General features: G+C 38.8%; 1 protein-coding gene across 2 annotated transcripts in view; it reads left to right on the top strand.

Moving 5' to 3' along the window:
* Window positions 1-17,047, top strand: part of cpeb4b (cytoplasmic polyadenylation element binding protein 4b) — a 41,937-nt gene that overhangs the window by 10,021 nt on the left and 14,869 nt on the right. For both annotated transcript variants that reach the window (XM_084729884.1, XM_084729883.1), the window contains exons 3-4: window positions 8,414-8,504; window positions 14,344-14,394. In XM_084729884.1, the coding sequence (XP_084586010.1) occupies window positions 8,414-8,504; window positions 14,344-14,394 (142 nt within the window). The remainder of the gene's footprint in view (window positions 1-8,413; window positions 8,505-14,343; window positions 14,395-17,047) is intronic.

Here is a 17,047-nt window from a genome sequence, read left to right as displayed (position 1 = left end):
GCCTATGTCTTCTGCACATGTGTCTTAACAAAGGGAGAAGACAAAGCGGAGTCTATGTGGAAGTGTCATATTGTATTTAGCCTAGCTCATTGCATACAATAAAGGAGTCAGTTCAGTCTAATCCCCCAAGCAGAGCAAATACTGCCAGAACCCGTGCCCCTGTCTCTCCTGTTACACCCCAAGTGCACATATATATACACACACGCACACCATTCAGCCAACACTGGGTAATAGGTTGTTTTTGACAGTTGGGGGTATTTAATGTCATAGCAAGTCTTTGAAACACTTTGACCAGGAAGAAACATAATCACAAGCATCAAAAGCTCAACCTGCTTCCCTTTCCTGCTCTCCTTTCTTCTTTTTTTTACTTTGCCCAACCTCACTATTCACCTCCCCACTCTCCATCATCTCCTTTCTTTCATCTGCCATTTTCCCTTTCCCTCCTTTGCTTGAGCTCTTCCTGTTGTCTCACGGATGTGATTCGAAGCACAAAAAATTAGGTGGGGAAAAAGAACAACCATTCCACCAGTGAGTGTAAAATGGACGTCGAAGTAATCTCAAACCTTTTAAAAACATGAAAACTCATATAGCACCCATATAGCCTAATGCCCCTTCCCTTGTTACTTTCTCCACTCCTTCACCCTCCCGCAACTTCCATTTTTCATTAACAGGCAGGTGACATGGAAGATTAATGTCTGAATTAATCACCCAGAGCATGCTGTATTTAATAATTCTTTACATCCCTACATGTCATCAGAATCTGATGAAGGTTGCCCTATCTGTCTTGTGGTGCTTTGGATTAAAACCAGTTTGGAGATGAGAGGCTGTTGCAGGCAGTCTGGTCCATTTTGTTATTTAAAAGGTTTGATTTTGTGAAAAAAGCAGGCTGGGGCACCGTTGTAGGTGTAGCCCTGGCTTAAAGGCAGAGTGAGTGGGATTTTCCAAAAAAAACAATGTATAGACTCATACAAAAATAATCCCTTTCATCATTTATGACCCACTAGTGTGTGTGGTGGTGTGTGTACTGCAGAGACCCTGCCCTATGCCTGTATCTATTTTGCTGTGTTCGGGATGTTTCTGAATGTCAGCCGTTGAGCAGTGGGTGTGTAGCCCCCAGCAAATAACAGCCCGCTGGGTGTGAGGGCGGGAACAGGGGTAGGTCCTAATATTTTTAAGCACTGTCCCCACTGGCCACCAAGTCTCTAAATTTGGCAGCCGAAGTACATTTTTAGCGGCTGAACTGCAAACTGATATAAAAAATATGCAGAAAGGTAAATTGAACACAACTTAACACAGCCTCCCTCAACGATGACACTTCTGTTGTCCACTTTTTCCATGACATGTCATGTGTTGTTTCCTGAAGGCATCGTTTCCAGTGAAAAACAAGCCCGACCTCTCAGTTAGTTGAAGAATCTGGCGATGCACACCGCAGTACCTTACACCTTTTGATGTGTCATATTCTAGCCACTTAAACTCCTGCTTCCATTCACTCCTAAAGTTTTGTTGCAGTTTTGTTTTTCATTGTCTGCCTTTTGTGTTTCTGGTTCCACTGTAAAGATAACCTTAGTAGTTTGAGTATTCTTAGTAAACCCATATTTAAGTAGCCCCGATATATTGTTAGCTAGTTAGCTAGTAATTGTTTTTTTTGTTTTTTTCTGTGAATGTTGAACTAAAAGGTGTGAATGAATGAGGATGTTTGCTGAACTGTACTGTTAAGTTTTCTGCATATTCTTAATTCAAATTTAAGAAGCTGAAATCAGAGAATGTTGACTTTTTTCCCTAAAGAAATTATTCAAACCAATTAATCGACTATCAAAAAGTTGGTGATCGATTTAATGGTTGACTACTGAATTAAATGATAAATTGTTGCAGTTCTACTCTGGATTGATCAGAATGTTTGACTGAAAAACAACAATAAATAAACCTACAGGCCATTTCTATTTAATCTAATAAACCCAATTCTGAGTTCCATGTCTCCTACAAAAATAACGCAGGATGATTCCATCATCTAAATTTGTTTGATGTGTGCACAGTGTCTGATCCACTGAGCACATGCTGTCTTTTGATGATTTCAAATTTGATGATGCAGTCACTACCACCGTAATCCTGGTACATGTCAATCAGTTCAGTACACATTTGTTGATTCAGGGTCAAACATTCAGAGATGGCGACAAGACTCGGTAGAGGCCACACAGCTTATTGCAAATCAATCCATCATGCTGGCTTTTTTTTTAGTGACAGTCATGCCTTTAGCTCCTTATAGGTTTAACCAGACTGCATCATGATTATTATATTGTGTATGTTTATCCAGGTACAGTGGGCTACATTTCACTGTTGCCTGCAAATAATAAAATATGTCATGCAGTGCTGTCTGTGTTTATACCTATGGCCTTGGGTTAGCGTGGGCAAGCTTTTATAGGTACACATGATGTGTACTGCACTGTAAATTGTGTGTGTCTTGCTTGCAGCTAATCTGTGTGTGTGTATCTCTGGATATGACAAGTGACCATGACTGTGTGTGTATCTGTGCACGCCCTGCAATCTGTCAGGGATGAGTACTTTGCTGGTCAGCTGGCCAGTTGTTGAGAGAGAAGGATGCACGAATCTGATGATTAATCACTGACTGCACCTCTCCCAGCTAAATGCCTAGCAACCACACCGCGCCATCCATGTCCTCCTGTCCACTATACTGAGTCCATCTTAACCATGAAATGAATTCCCATTCTCCTAAAACAATACAATAGGATTATCTTGCAATACTACAGCCAAAATGTAACTGTACCAAGGAGATGGTAAAATAAAGAATAATGACAAACAATGAAGGCATTACATTTTTGAAGGACACGAACAGGAAGAGCTTCTGCTTCTACTTAGTAATCATAGTATAGGCTAATACAGACATACCATAAACTCTAAAAATGCAGAAGATCCCAGAAATACTTCACTTTTCGGCTACCTATCTCCGTATGCTTGTCTGTGGTAGTATATACTCACTTGTGGTGTATACCTCACACAGTAAATAGTCCTTGACTTGTTTCTGTGTCCTCCGTCTTTGAATGTTTGTTTTATTTGACCTAGGGCAATAGCCTAAGTCCACATAAGATACTGAGGCGGATATGAGAAAATAGTCAACGTAGTCTGGCGTATATCCCTGTGTTGATATTTGTTTTTAGGGAGAGAGTCGGCACTGGGTGTGTTCTTTTTACCATGTCATCTCATCCATCAATGTGGGAAATCTACACTAGCCAGAATGCTGGTAAGATTTTGGCTACAGCTGGGAAGTTTGGCAGTTTGGCAGTTTCACCAGCCAGCGTGGCAGACATCCAACCATGCTCTTTGGCTGATCAGATAGTAAAAGTAGCTATTGAATTTTGGGAGCCACTGCAGACACCAGACAGTAGATGAAAAAGCGAGTTGCCCGCCTGGCCGACCCGTGGTCATACGGTTCACTGACGCAGGTCTGTTTTCCTGAACCCCTGAAGCATTTGACCCCTGTGGAGTTCATGGTGTAACGTAGTATGCTTTGAGCTTCTCTTCCCAAGGTGGTTTTCGCTTTCAGACTGTTTTCCACAGACACTGGCCTCCAGTTTGACCTGTTTACTGGATGAATACCAGAGAGGGTGGGTATAGACTCATTTGTTTGAAAGACAAAGTGGTGAATGGAAAGAGTGGCTGACGATACAAATAGGTTACTTACAGGTTGACAGACATGTTGGGTAATTCTTGTTGTGCAAGGCCTGTCCATTATCAGTCAAGTTGAGGGCAGAGCTGGTCACATGTTTTTGATGGCAGGAAGTTTTTCAGATTTTCCAGGAGAGGTGAATAATAAAATACATAAAGCTGCACATTCAATTCTGTATAATTTTTTTGTCAGGATTGTAGATTTTCTTTAAAATTCTCACAGCTGACATTAATTGATAGGTTTTCAAACAATGTCATGCTTTACTTCTGTTATTTAATATTAATGTTTAATTTTTAACCTGACAACACCAGCCCACAATTGTTACTTTTTCACTTTCATTTTGCTTGAGACAGGTATGGTTTCGAGTCAGATATCTTCCATCTGTTTTCAATCAGACCTCAGTGTCAACTGTTGCTTCACCTGACTGCATGAATGCACCACTTGCTGGGCTGACACTGGTCTTTACTTCCGATTTTTAAACATGGCAGCTGGTCACATGTACCAAATCACAACCTCAATTTCAAAAGAGTTTGGACAGAAAATATCAGAAAAAAAAAAACAGAACATACTGCAGTCAATTGAAAACAGTACAAAGACCAGATCTTTTATGTTCAAATTGATAAGCTTTATTGTTTTTTATACACTCACTCTGAATTTGATGCCTGCAACACCTTTCAAACAATTTAGAAAAGGCGCAACAAAAGACTGGGAAAGATGTTGAATGCTCAAAAAGCACTTGTTTAGAACATTCCACAGGTTAACAGGTTAATTGGTAACAGCTGACAGTATCATGATTGGGTATTAAAGGGACATCTTTGAAAGGTTCAGTTGTTCACAAGTATAGATGCAGTTTTTCCCATGCAGTTATGGACCATCAACATTTCTCAACACGCATTTGTAGGGAGAACACCATCTGCAATCCATAATGTCATGAAAAATCTCTGTGCGTAAGGGGCAAGGCAGAAAACCAACACTTGAATGCCTGTGACGACCCGTTGGGTGGCACTGCATGAAAAGCTGCTTTAAAAAAACAACATAATTGTATGCAGGAAACTACATGGGCTCGTGAAAAGTTATATCAGATTAACAACAAAACAACAAGTCATATATATCAGCAACATCCAGAAATGCTGCAGACTTCTCTGGACCCAAGATTATCTGAGATGCACCGATGCAAAATGGAAAACTGTGCAGTGGTGTGGAATCATGTTGTGACCTCATGGCTTAAGAGAAGGACCAACCAGATTATTCCCAGTGCCAACTTCAAAAGCCATCTGTGATGTTATGGATGTGTGTTAGTGGCCATGGCATCATGGCTAACTGTCAGACCTGTGAAGGCCCCATCCATTCTGAAACAGGTTTTGGAGCAACATATGCTACCATCCAGATAACGTCTTTTTCAGGGCTGTCCCTGCATATTTCAGCAAAACAATATGAAGACACATTTTGCACGTGTTACAACAGCGTGGCTTTGTAGTTTGGGTATTACACCGGCCTTCCTGCAGTTCACACCTGTCTCACATGAAAAAAAGGGGGGTGCATTATGAACTGTGAACAATGACAACAGAGACCCTGGACTGTTGACACTTGAAGTCATGTGTCAAACACTTTCAAAACTTCAACATTTAGTGTTATTAGTTCCCAAACGCTCACAGAGTGTTGTTAAAAGAAAAGGTGATGTATCAGATGGGTAAATATACCCCTGTCCCAACTGTTTTGGAACATATTACAGGCATCAAATTATGCATGAGTCTATAATTACAAAAAACAATTAAGTGAATCAGTTTCAACATAAAATCTTTTCTTCGTACTATATTCGATTGAATATATCTTGAAATGCTTTTTCAAATCATTGCATTCTATTTTGTTTTAACCAGCGTTAACTTTTTTGCAATCAGGGTTGTAGGTTGCTAAATAAAGTTTAGAAGCTGTTGCAGCATTGCTTTCTGCAACACCTTACTGTTCACAAGATTTGCAAGGTTCATGAGGCTGTGAATCATGTAGTTCTCTGATTGGTCTGTCAGCATCTTGTGTGGCTCACTCAGCTCTGTAAAGCATGTTTTCCAATCTAAAATCTCATGGCAAAAACTGAGCTCAAGGGACGTTCTTGACACTGATATTTCACAAACATGTACAGTATATTTGTTGCCCAACAGACACTCCTTCTACCTATCCCTGTATTACATACTTTCACCGGTGTTGAATTGCTCATGTGTTACTGCAGACATCACTGTGTTTACATAAAATACTCATGACTGGTTTAGAGTATTGTTTGACAGAATCTCTGCAAATGGTAAATAATGGTTTATACAATAGATATTCTTTGAGATTTTTTTTTACAGCTTTACTTTATAATAATCAAGTGGTTTGTAGAATAGATGTGATGCAGAAGAAAGTTGAAAAAAAAGTTTATTTCAGTCGTGACCAGACAGTTGAAGGAAAAAAAAAATCATGACTAAACATTTTAGTCATGATGCGCAGAAGCCAGAAGAGTCATTGGCTCTGTGCAGTGTGAGATCTCTGATGCATAAATGAGGAATAGAAATCTTTTTTAAAGGTATTTCTGCTTTTAAGGTGGCACGCATTGGAGAATGACTGGAAAAATGGGGAAGAGACTGAGGAAAGAATGAGATAATCGCGTGATGTGGGCTCACAAGACCTTAAGCACCAGTTGTGAACGTAAACAAGGAGGATGTGAATTTCATATTGTGGTCTTCAGCAGCATTGTCTGTTCAAATTGTGGTTATTTTGGATACAGGGGAACCAAAAGAGTTGATCAGTCTGTCAAAGTTGTTGTCAGTGGCTGCATATTTTGTTTGGTTGAGGTGGAGTCGAGACAGAAGCCTTATCAGCATGACACTTGGAGTATGTGTGTGCGTGTTTGTGTGTGGGCACGTTTTTTTTTTAATGTGTGCGCATATTTTGTGTGTACATATTCTATGGGTGTGTGTGTGTGTGTTTATACATGCTTTTGTTTGCATACAGATATTTCCAGTATGGTTGGTATGCCAAGGATGCCCTTGTTGTAGGTGACAAAGCTGTCTCTCAAGAATTGGCTCGACTCCTGCTCGGTTCAACTGCTTGTTTTACTGTTGACTGCCATTATGCCGCCTCATTCACTGAATGTTTATAGCTTAGTTACTTAGTCAGTTAACTTTGCTAACTTTGCAAACACAGAAATTAAACACACAAGAGGGGCATTGTTGTTAGAAATTAAATGCTGACAACAGAAATTAGACTTAATCAGTGTTTCTAAAAATTCTTGTGTTACCTAAATGGTTCACACTGGGCTGGTTGATATGGACAAAATTTTCTATCATAGTATGTCACTGTAACAGTATAGCCAGTATCATAATAAGTTATTCTGTAAATTCTATTAAGAAATGTTTTAAAATAAACATAATGTACTGTACTTACGTTTGATTATTTTCTTTATATTTGGAACTTGGAGCTTACAAACCAAAAAACCAGCTGCGTCATACGCCTCAACATTCTCACAAAATGGCAGCTTTAAAGGAGAAATCTGTAATAAATTTACTGGATTAAATCATAAAATGACCAAGATATGTCAGCAAAGATTTAGAAGAGATATTGTCTTAGATTTTGGATATAGTTATATTGTGATATGTCATAAGTGTGGTCTTTTCCATGTTTTAAAGGCTGTATTACCATAAAATGATAAAACAGCTAGAAAAGTCTGGTAAGTTCAGAAGATTATGTTATTTGCCATCAACGTTTTAGTCGTTATATCTACATTACATCATTATTTATCAAAAATTCAGCAAATATACCCCTTTGATACTGTTGCAATATCAACCTCAAAGTATGTGGTCAAACATATTTAATTTTGTCCATATTGCCAAGCCCTAACAGCATATTATTTTACAGGAAATACATATATCCACATATAGCCTATATTCTATGTCATGGAGTATTTTAAAAATATTGAGGTATTAATTGTAAGCCATATCGCCCACCTCTAGCTCAAACATTTGTCAGTCTAGAGGGTTTTTGAGCTTGTATTTGGGGACTAGAAAATTAAAGCAGAAATGAAAACACGAAGAATCTTTTTAATAAGATTGATGCATCTTCTTTCTATCTCAGTTTTTCTTTCAGTTTGCAGAATATATTAGTGATTCACTTGAGATTCCAGTGACACTTACGCAAACTGGGCCCTTGTTTCGTTTTGTTTGTCACTCCTGGTATTTGGGCCTGTGCCAAAAGTGTCAGGATCTTAAATTAAGAGACCATCATGCATTTAAATCCTCACAATACGTTTCTCATTTATCAAAGCAAGGTAGAAAGAAATATTTATTGACACAAGTGAAGTGATCTGTCATGTCTTTTGTAATTTTCTCTGAAGAGAACAGAATTAAGTGCAAACCCTTCATAAATAATTGCGAAAGTGTCTGGCAGCTCCCTTTTATTAATAGCTTACCTTGGTCTCGAATGTTCAGGCTATGTTTAGAGTGTGAAGAAGTCAGAATTGCAAAACAGTACATTTTCTTGCATAAATTAAGCTGAATGCACCTCCTGTGTGTGTGTGTGTGTGTGTGTGTGTGTTTGCATGTGTGTGTGCGCATGCTCTCTTTGGCCAGCTTGGGTTAATTGAAGTAATGTTATGTTAAAAGATGCAGATAAATCTAATTGCTCCCGTGGACCTGCTGTAAAGACTGCTGCTTTGAAACAGAAAAGTAAATGGCGTTTCTCCTCTTTCTCTTCTCTCTTTAGGAACGCACCAGGTCATTTGACAGCTTCAACATGAACACGCTGGAGAGCTCCCTGATCGACATCATGAGGGCTGAACAGGACACCCTGAAAGGTGATGATGTCAGCTGTCAATCAAAAACGTGAACACTAGCTGCCGTTTTCATTTTACGCTCAGGCAGAGTATTTTTAGCACATGTGCAGTGCACAAGTAGAGATGAAAGTAACCTTGTGCACGCTTAATGATATGACTTATTAGCCTAAATCATTATTACATAATTATTAATACTATGGGTGCACTTATTGTTTGGCGAGTACATGGCTAGCGTACAATATTTTAGTTTCAAATTATATATTGAGAGCTCCAAAATAACAATTATGAAACAAATGTGATAAAGATAACTTCGTAAGTATGTTGTATGTATGTATCTCATTGGCCACACAGCCAATAGGAGCGTTACACTTGAAGGTAGAGCTGATAACTGCTCACACGCTCACACTTATTCACAATTTAACGCCTAAATTCTTAGCAGAGAAGTTTCACTTCCTCCACAGGTCAGACAACTAGACGTTGTTTCTTCTTTTGGTGTTATGATGAACAATAATAAGAAAGGTTAGCCTGTGTAGCAGTCAGCTCACACATCTTCCTCCTCCTCCTATCTTCTTCTCACTTTGATATAAAAAAAAAAAAGAAAGAAGGTTTTTTATGTGCCTGAGCATGGCGCAATGAGTATGACCTCTTTCTCATGCATTTTGAGAAGGAGACGCCGAGAGAATACAGGTCTGATGGGAGCTTAAGCTTTGTATTTAAGAGGGGATTTGTGGGAGAGATGGAAGGACTCCCACTGATCTGAATTGAGGTTGTTGGCCATCATTAGTTTCTAATGATCAAGGCTACAGAGCCTTGCATTTTGAAGGATGATGACAGTCCAGAACGCCTGGCATATCCAGTATATGATACACACAAATGCACGTTGCTGTTACGTGTAGTGTGAAATTGCAGGCCTTGTTGTTTATCTGTTAACGGACAGATTTTCCACATATTGCCATTAAAAAGTGTAAATGTATACATTTGGCTTTGATAGTGCATATAAATTGATATAGGCTATAGTTATAGTTGCACCTTTTAAGGGATAATGGTCTGTTTAAGGGCAATGAAAATCTCTTTATTACTGGAACCTCTGTTCTGTATATGGATTTAATGATTAATGATGTGTATTTTTACTCGGGATTAGTGAAGAAAGGAGAAAGTAAGAAAATATTGATACACTTGAGTATCGTGATATTATGTTTCATGATGTATCAATACTCAAAATCACAGTATCATCAGGCTGCGCAATTCTTACTAAAATGTGAAGTGCGTTTTTTCTCCCTTTGAATTGAGATGACAATTGTCTCTCATATTTTTTTTTCCTATGAAAACAATTTATGCACTCAAGTGAAAAGGGGGGAAAAATCATGTCTGAGACGGTTGCTGTCTAGACAGGGCTTTCAACAGACAACAAAGTGCTTGACTCAAACTTAAGTCTGTTGTACGAAAAAAATACCTCTTCTCTTTTGTCCTCTCACACTTAAGATGAACACTTCATTAACAGATTACCAGCATTTGCTGCAGTGCTGTGAGACAGGCTAGATGCTCACCGTACAGCCTGATGGTGTGAGAAGGTGATTATTGTGTTTGCTGCTGCAGAAGAAATTAATGTCTCGTTTATGAACTCCACCAACGTATTGCTACCATCCTTAAACAGCAGAGTGGTCTGGACTGCTAAGGCAAGATCATTCAGGCAATGTTTGAATACCTCCCAGTTTTTTTTACTCAGTTTCTAGTTTATTTGGTGCATCCAGATAAAACTAATGCAGTCTCATATAACAGTCCTGCAGTAAATCCTCACTTAACAAAGTTTGTTGAAACTGTGTTATAGAGGCGTTGATTTAACTTTATTATCATTGTAGAGGATTTAGTCTGTGGTGCTGTTGAACTGTACTGAGTTATACTGACAGGTGTATTTAGCCTACCCTCACTGATATAAATAGGATGGAAAGCATAATAGAAATAGGTACATCTAACTAGTATTAGTTAATAAAGTGGTAAGTGTTTATTCTGTGTGCTTGTATTACATTACACAATTTGCTGGAAAAGAGAATCATCCATTGTAGACTGGACTCTAACTGACGTTGGTTATTGATTAATAGAGACTAGCCAATGTCCGTTATTGGCTGAATGGTGTTAAGCAACACTGGTCAATGGTAACCCAGAAATGGGTCATTGAATACAGCAGGTAGCCAGTGTTGTTTATTGTTTTAGGGGTCATGACTGACAATAATTCTAGATAGGAAGTGCTTAATTAACAAAAAGGACTGTGGCCAATCTTAACTATTGGTCACAGTAGTTCTGGTAATGATCATTGTTTGAAGGTGAATACTGGGGCTGCTTGATTGTTTATAGACTAAGACTTGAAGTTGTTGAATACATTCCCAAGTATTTTATCATACCACAAGGCTCCGTTCTACATATTGACTACAACACAACCATCTTTTTTTAGGTCATCACAGTACCAGCAGTTGATTAACATGGATTTCTGTATGAGCTTAATCCTCAGTGTTTTCCTTTTTCTAGTCGGTATGTACCCTCTTCCACGTAATGTTTTTTTTTGTCATAAAATAGGCCAAGTAAACATAATTGGAAGAAATTTTTACCAAAAATGTTTTCTTAGGGTACACTTTAAGGTGTGTTACTTTAAAGCAACTCCATAGCAAAATGGTAAGGGATGGAAAAGTGTTTTTTTTACTCATCTATTAGTGTGAATCAAATTTTTTACAGTTTGTAAAATGACAAAAAAAAAAAATAGACATTTTCAGACCATTCTTGTGGTGAAAAATAATGTAGCTGAACCATGTGAGAAAGGCTGCAAAAAAGGGATTCAGGATGACCTCCAGAGAGTCATGTGGCAAATTATGTGGCACTGCTCGTAGTTCCCTTAGAGTCCTGCCACTGTTTTAAAGAATTGCACCATAATTGAGGATATATTGTGTGAGTGTAAAGGGACAAAAATGGGTATGTCACCTAGAGGCAGCATGGCGCCATAGAAGGCTAATGTCAAAGGAAAGGAAGGATAAGACTTAGTTAAATGCATAAAATGAAAGTCAGGATAGTATATGTATTACTCATTTTCTCTGGGTCAATTATATGCATATCTATTGTACTGCATATAGGAAACAACAAAAAACGTAAAATGGACATACATACCAGATTCACTACAAGAATAACAAGATGAGTGAAAACCCTGAGCACCAGACACTTCACTATCACCTCGTATTTATTTCTGCTTCACACCCACTGAGCTCAGCCACATCCAGCTGTGATCTAATGTTCGGCTGTCAAACCAAAGTAAATCCTCCCTCAATATTAAGAGAGGAAGACTGAAAGGTTACCTCATTAGCCACGTTTTGGTGTCTTAGCTCCAGCCACGCTGGCACAGATTCCTGCGACTGTTGGATCCAAGAGCTTGGCACCAGAAACAAAACAAGTTTTCTTCTAAACCGAAAACCACAAGCTTCTGCTTCATTAGAAATCAAACCATGTAGGGTTTTGAAATTATGATGAAATTAAATGTAGTTTAGCAGAAGTAATGTTGACCCTAACTTCCTGTGTCAGTTGAATATGAATGTCTATTTGTGTTTCAGCTGTTTATCTTGTTGATGATAAATAGACTTGTCTGGCCGCAAATTACTCTTATATCTTTTCAATTCATTCTACACTTTGTCCAATATATTGTATCACATCTTTTCTCTCAGTCCTTTCATTTGACCTTATTTTTCTCTGTTTCTTCAGCCATTCTCTTCACATTTGTTTTCATACAGTACCCCATTCTTTACTGCTTTCACATGATGCATCACACCGTATCCCATCCTTTATTCCTTATCTTTTTTTGTCTCATAGCCCTTGGCCTGCTACAAAATATTATTCTATTTATTCCTCGTTTTCATAATTGTAGTCTGGGCTTGTACAGCGCCATTCCAAGTGTATCCGTGACTTAAGCGAGTCCTTTCCTTTCCCCTCACAACAAAGTAAAAAAGAAAAACATAATTACAGCACATTTTCTTTGAGCGCTGACTCTTCTCCAGGCCAACTGTCTCTTGCTCCCTCCTGCTCCCTGTCACACACATACATACTCACGTGCACCCAGATATAATAAACACAGACAGCTTGCGTGCACTAGCACATTCTGATACACATAATCAGAGCACAGATTTCTCATTCCAGCAGAACATATTAAACAAAGTGAGGGCGATGAAGCCGGGAAACAGGCGAGGCAAAGTGTCTACAGTAGAAGTGGCTTTGAATCGCTTCCAGCATTGTCCTGACTGACAGAAAGGATCCCTCTGTTCAGCCACTGCGCATACACACAGCGCTGCCTTGTGTGTGCTCGTGCATGCATGTGCTTTAACTGTTACTGTGCTGTACATGTAGGCAGCCAGCAGCATGCAAATCAGGTTCACGGAGCGGGCACACACAACCCCGCAGACGCACAGGGATGTGGTGTGCTGCTTACGTGCCTGCACTCTTGCTCCTCAGAGACTATTAAAGGCTCTTAAAATCCGATATGACAGGTCGTGCTCAGAATGGACTTTGATTTTGGGTGGTGCAGGCATTGGCACGTATATTACCAAGCTTAATTACAGAGGGAGTTAAACTGTTGAGGAATTGAGCTTCTCCGTGTAACCTGTTTATAATGGCACCTCCACTTTTATTTTGATTAAACTGTGTTTCACTGACATTTTGGTGCAGATAATGTCCAGACTGTGATGACTGTGCTCGAACGTGTGGAACTCTACAGTATAGTGACGTACGGAAGCTCCCAGAGCCGCGGGTGGTCCATCCTGGTTTCTGTGGTCTGAGAACCCTAGTTATGTTTTATGCACCGCATCTGCTGAGCACTGTGGGGCTCAATAGGCGAGGTGAGGGGGAGGGGCCAGCAGATTTCCATGTGACCGAGGCATCGGAATGCACCAATCACAGGGCGGTCCGTACCCCTACAACAATGGTTGTACTATTTCAGCTCTTTCATGTCATTATCCCTCCACAGCAAGCGGGCCTTGCATAACTTTGAAGCTTGTTTGGCATCATAACATGTATTCGTGTGGGTGCGGGTGTGCGTGCGTGCAAGACGGGCCTGGCAAATGACTCAATGTAAAATGTATGATATGAGGCACTGAAAGAAAGACAGAGAGAGAGAGGCGCACAGGGAGATGGAGGTCGATGAGAGGGAGAGAGATGGTTGGTGTCCCACAGATGAAGTCTCTAATGAGATTGATGTGGAACACTCTGTTATATCCACAGCCTGTATGTGCACTGTTAATAAACATAATCTGTTCTACTCTATAAATCAGCTTTTTTAAACCAAAACCTTTCCCTTTTATGTGAGGCATGTCCTACATTGTGTGCAGAATTGTTCAAGTATCGCCCTTCAGCAATGAAAATGTAGTAGTAATCCAGAGCATCATCATGGTCACATCCTCTCGCCAAATTACAAACTGCTTAACTAATAACGGTGCTATCATTCCTCGGATTGTTCATCTTTAATTATTCTGGTTGCCACCAGATATGTTTCTGTTAAATCTCAAAATGGGTCTTAAACATCCCAATGAAGATTTAACACTGATCACCACATTCATCCAAAAAGCTGGAGGCTTTATGATCATCAAAATAGAAACTGCTCGATTATTGTCATCGTATTCAGTCCGTCTGAAACCTAGAGATTTTTGTTGAGAATAATGAATCAGAGCATAAAACATCAGCTCGATATGTTCCACTTCTCTCCATTTGTAGAAAGACCGATGTTGGAGTAATGTCAAAACAATCTGTCAAAACTTTTTTTCAGGATTTTAACCCCTCTGTGCATCACATTGAGCAGTATATGTTAAACATTCCTATTCTGTGTCTCCCTGTGCAGGTCGTCTGGGGTTCCCCCATCCAGGAGGGGACAACCCCCTGCCCCTCAATGGTATGTATGGCAACCCACTCAGCTTTTTCAAGGCCCACTAACATTACAACTTAGGGTTTACTAGTTTGTATGTAAAATTCAATAGATAATTATTTTGACAAATTGAATGAAAAATGATCAGATATCCTCTAAAACGTAATTTGATTAAATGTCTGTGTTTTTTGTAGAGGATATAATGTTTAAAAAAGTGTTATCCTTGCTCTAAATTAAAATAAGTAATTAATCTGATAATATGCACCTACCTGGCAGGGTGAAAAAGACTGTTTTTGGGGCATTTTCTAAGTATGATTCACCCAATGTTGGTGACTTTTCTGACACTCATTTTTTCTTTGTAAAATCTCTACTGAAGTGACATTAAGTACTTCAGGTGGAGAGAGCTGGACGGTGTGAGAAAACCTTGATCGTGTTTGTCTGATGACTTTGAAGCTTCGTGTGCCCTCGCTCGTCTGGGATTGACTCCGACCAGAACCTTGTGTGTCTCTCCTCAGTGGCCTTCTGCTTTGTAAATGTCAACATGAAATAAAAATTGCCATTTCTATACTCGCCCTCTGAAAAGTAGTTTTAACTAACTGCCGTTTCTGTTGATGACCTTTCTTGTCAAATAAATAAGCGGATGAAGAGTGGTATTAAAGAGGGTGAGCGAGTGGAAGGAAAGAGGACAAAGTGGTTTTTATGCCTCCTTGCTGGCGACAGTCGTAGCTGCAGGCATTGCGATATCTTAGGAACACCTTGAAGTAATTTCTTCAAATTTGTCATTTGCTGTAACTCAAGAATTTATATGCTAATGATGACAACATTTTATACAACTGTCTAATAGGATATAATGATGAGGTGATGACATTTTATGAATAAAAAAGCTCAAAGGTCAACTTCATGGTTTCATGATAATGTTTGGCTCTATCAGTTCTCTGTACTCTGTGAAGACGGCATGTTTCTCTCTGGAAATTATTAACTGGAATCAAACATGTCAGTATACTGATGATAACTTTCATTTTGCCTAAAATATACACTTACACGTACGTTTCATTAAATTCCTTCTACGCTACGCTATGAGTCTGGACAGACATGGATATAAACTGCAACTTGGCTGGGCGGCAGAGGCATACAACCACAAGGCAGTAATTCTGGTTTATAACAGGAAATAAATGGACGGATTGAGGAATAGAATAAGATAGAAAAATTGCTTTAGGATGTGTGTTGGCTCAGCTTCTGGTGCCGTAAATTTCTTGCTCAGTAAATCAGGTCCCTTTCTCTTAGTGTAGGGTTTTATGTTTGTGGATTTGATCTTAGGTGCTGTTTAGGTTTTTTATTTGTTGTTATTTTGCCTTTGTTGCTTGTAATCCCCCCACTATTTATTGTTTGAGTCTCTAGTGTATCTATCAAACAAAGGATTGTTTTAGATCAGTAGACTGAAATGATGCCTCTGGTTCAAAGATATATAAGGCTCTTTTGAACTAAATTTATTTTAAATATTCATTCTAGAGATGAACAATAGTTTTTTTTTTTCTCAGCTGTTCAGGTCTCATATTGATAAGATAACCAATAACTTCCCTTTTTTATATTTTAAAAAGAAGGTGGTTCAGGTGATGCCTAAGATGTAGTGAGCAAAGATGGATGATTTAATATTCCATAGTTCTGATCTAACCAAATCTAACTGACATCACTATTACAACATAATCTAATTCTTCAAATGGTCATTTTTTTTTAGTGAAACACATGACAGTACTTTGGCTTTTATAAAATAAATGTTTTGACATATCCTGTCAGATCTAGAGTTGCTAAGTCTGTGCATTTTCCTTAACAGATAGTTGAAAACACTTGATTAATCAGTAATAATTAATGAGTGACAAAACACATTTTTCTAATAAATTTTCCTCGTTTTTCTTTTTTGAGTTTTTTCACACTTTTTTCTCATTTTGACTTGAAGTTTAGGTCTCCTTATTCAACAAATGTCTCTGTCAGACAAAACAATATTAAATGAGGTACAATTACTACCATTTCTAGACCATTGATTAATACTAATTCATATTATTAATCAGTTAAATTCTTAACAGTGATTGGACATCATTACCATCATTAGACATAATATAATAATATAAATTTCCCATTGTTGATAATCTATCTGCTGTTCTTTCTGAAAAATAATATGAATGCAGTATATGCGTTTAATTTCTAGACTGATCCTGTTTCACACAAGAAAAGAATGCCGTAAAACTGTATATAAATAACTCTGCCAGTCTCCAGTGGTTGAATAAAAATCTGTTAAATCCCTCTGACATGCTGCAGTTTCCACAACAGCAGTTTAATATTCAGCCACCTCTCCTTTGCCCTTGGACCCATTCATTCTCTTTATCATTGTGTAATTGTGTTGTTGTAGCTTTTGCCTTCTGGTCTTAGGCCAGGATGTAAAACAGACGAGGGCCAGCAGTTTCTTCACAAGATCACTGGGTCACATGGTGAGATCACATGGTCAGGAGCTGTCATCAAGCCCTGAGACAGATGGTGCCAGTGGATAGGCAGGATTCAGAGGTTGAACACCAGCTCTCTCTCTCTCTCTCTGTCTCTCTTTTTGTGTCCTAAGCGTACACAGATTGCATTCCTCATTCTCTTGATCTCACTCTCATTTTCTCTCACCCCCACACGGCTTTTTATC

The sequence above is a fragment of the Lutjanus erythropterus genome, chromosome 11 (genome assembly GCF_056507025.1).
Source record: "Lutjanus erythropterus isolate fLutEry1 chromosome 11, fLutEry1.hap2, whole genome shotgun sequence".
Lineage (NCBI taxonomy): Eukaryota > Metazoa > Chordata > Actinopteri > Lutjaniformes > Lutjanidae > Lutjanus > Lutjanus erythropterus.
Note: the sequence above shows the minus strand (reverse complement) of the source record. Positions and strands in the feature narration are given on the sequence as shown.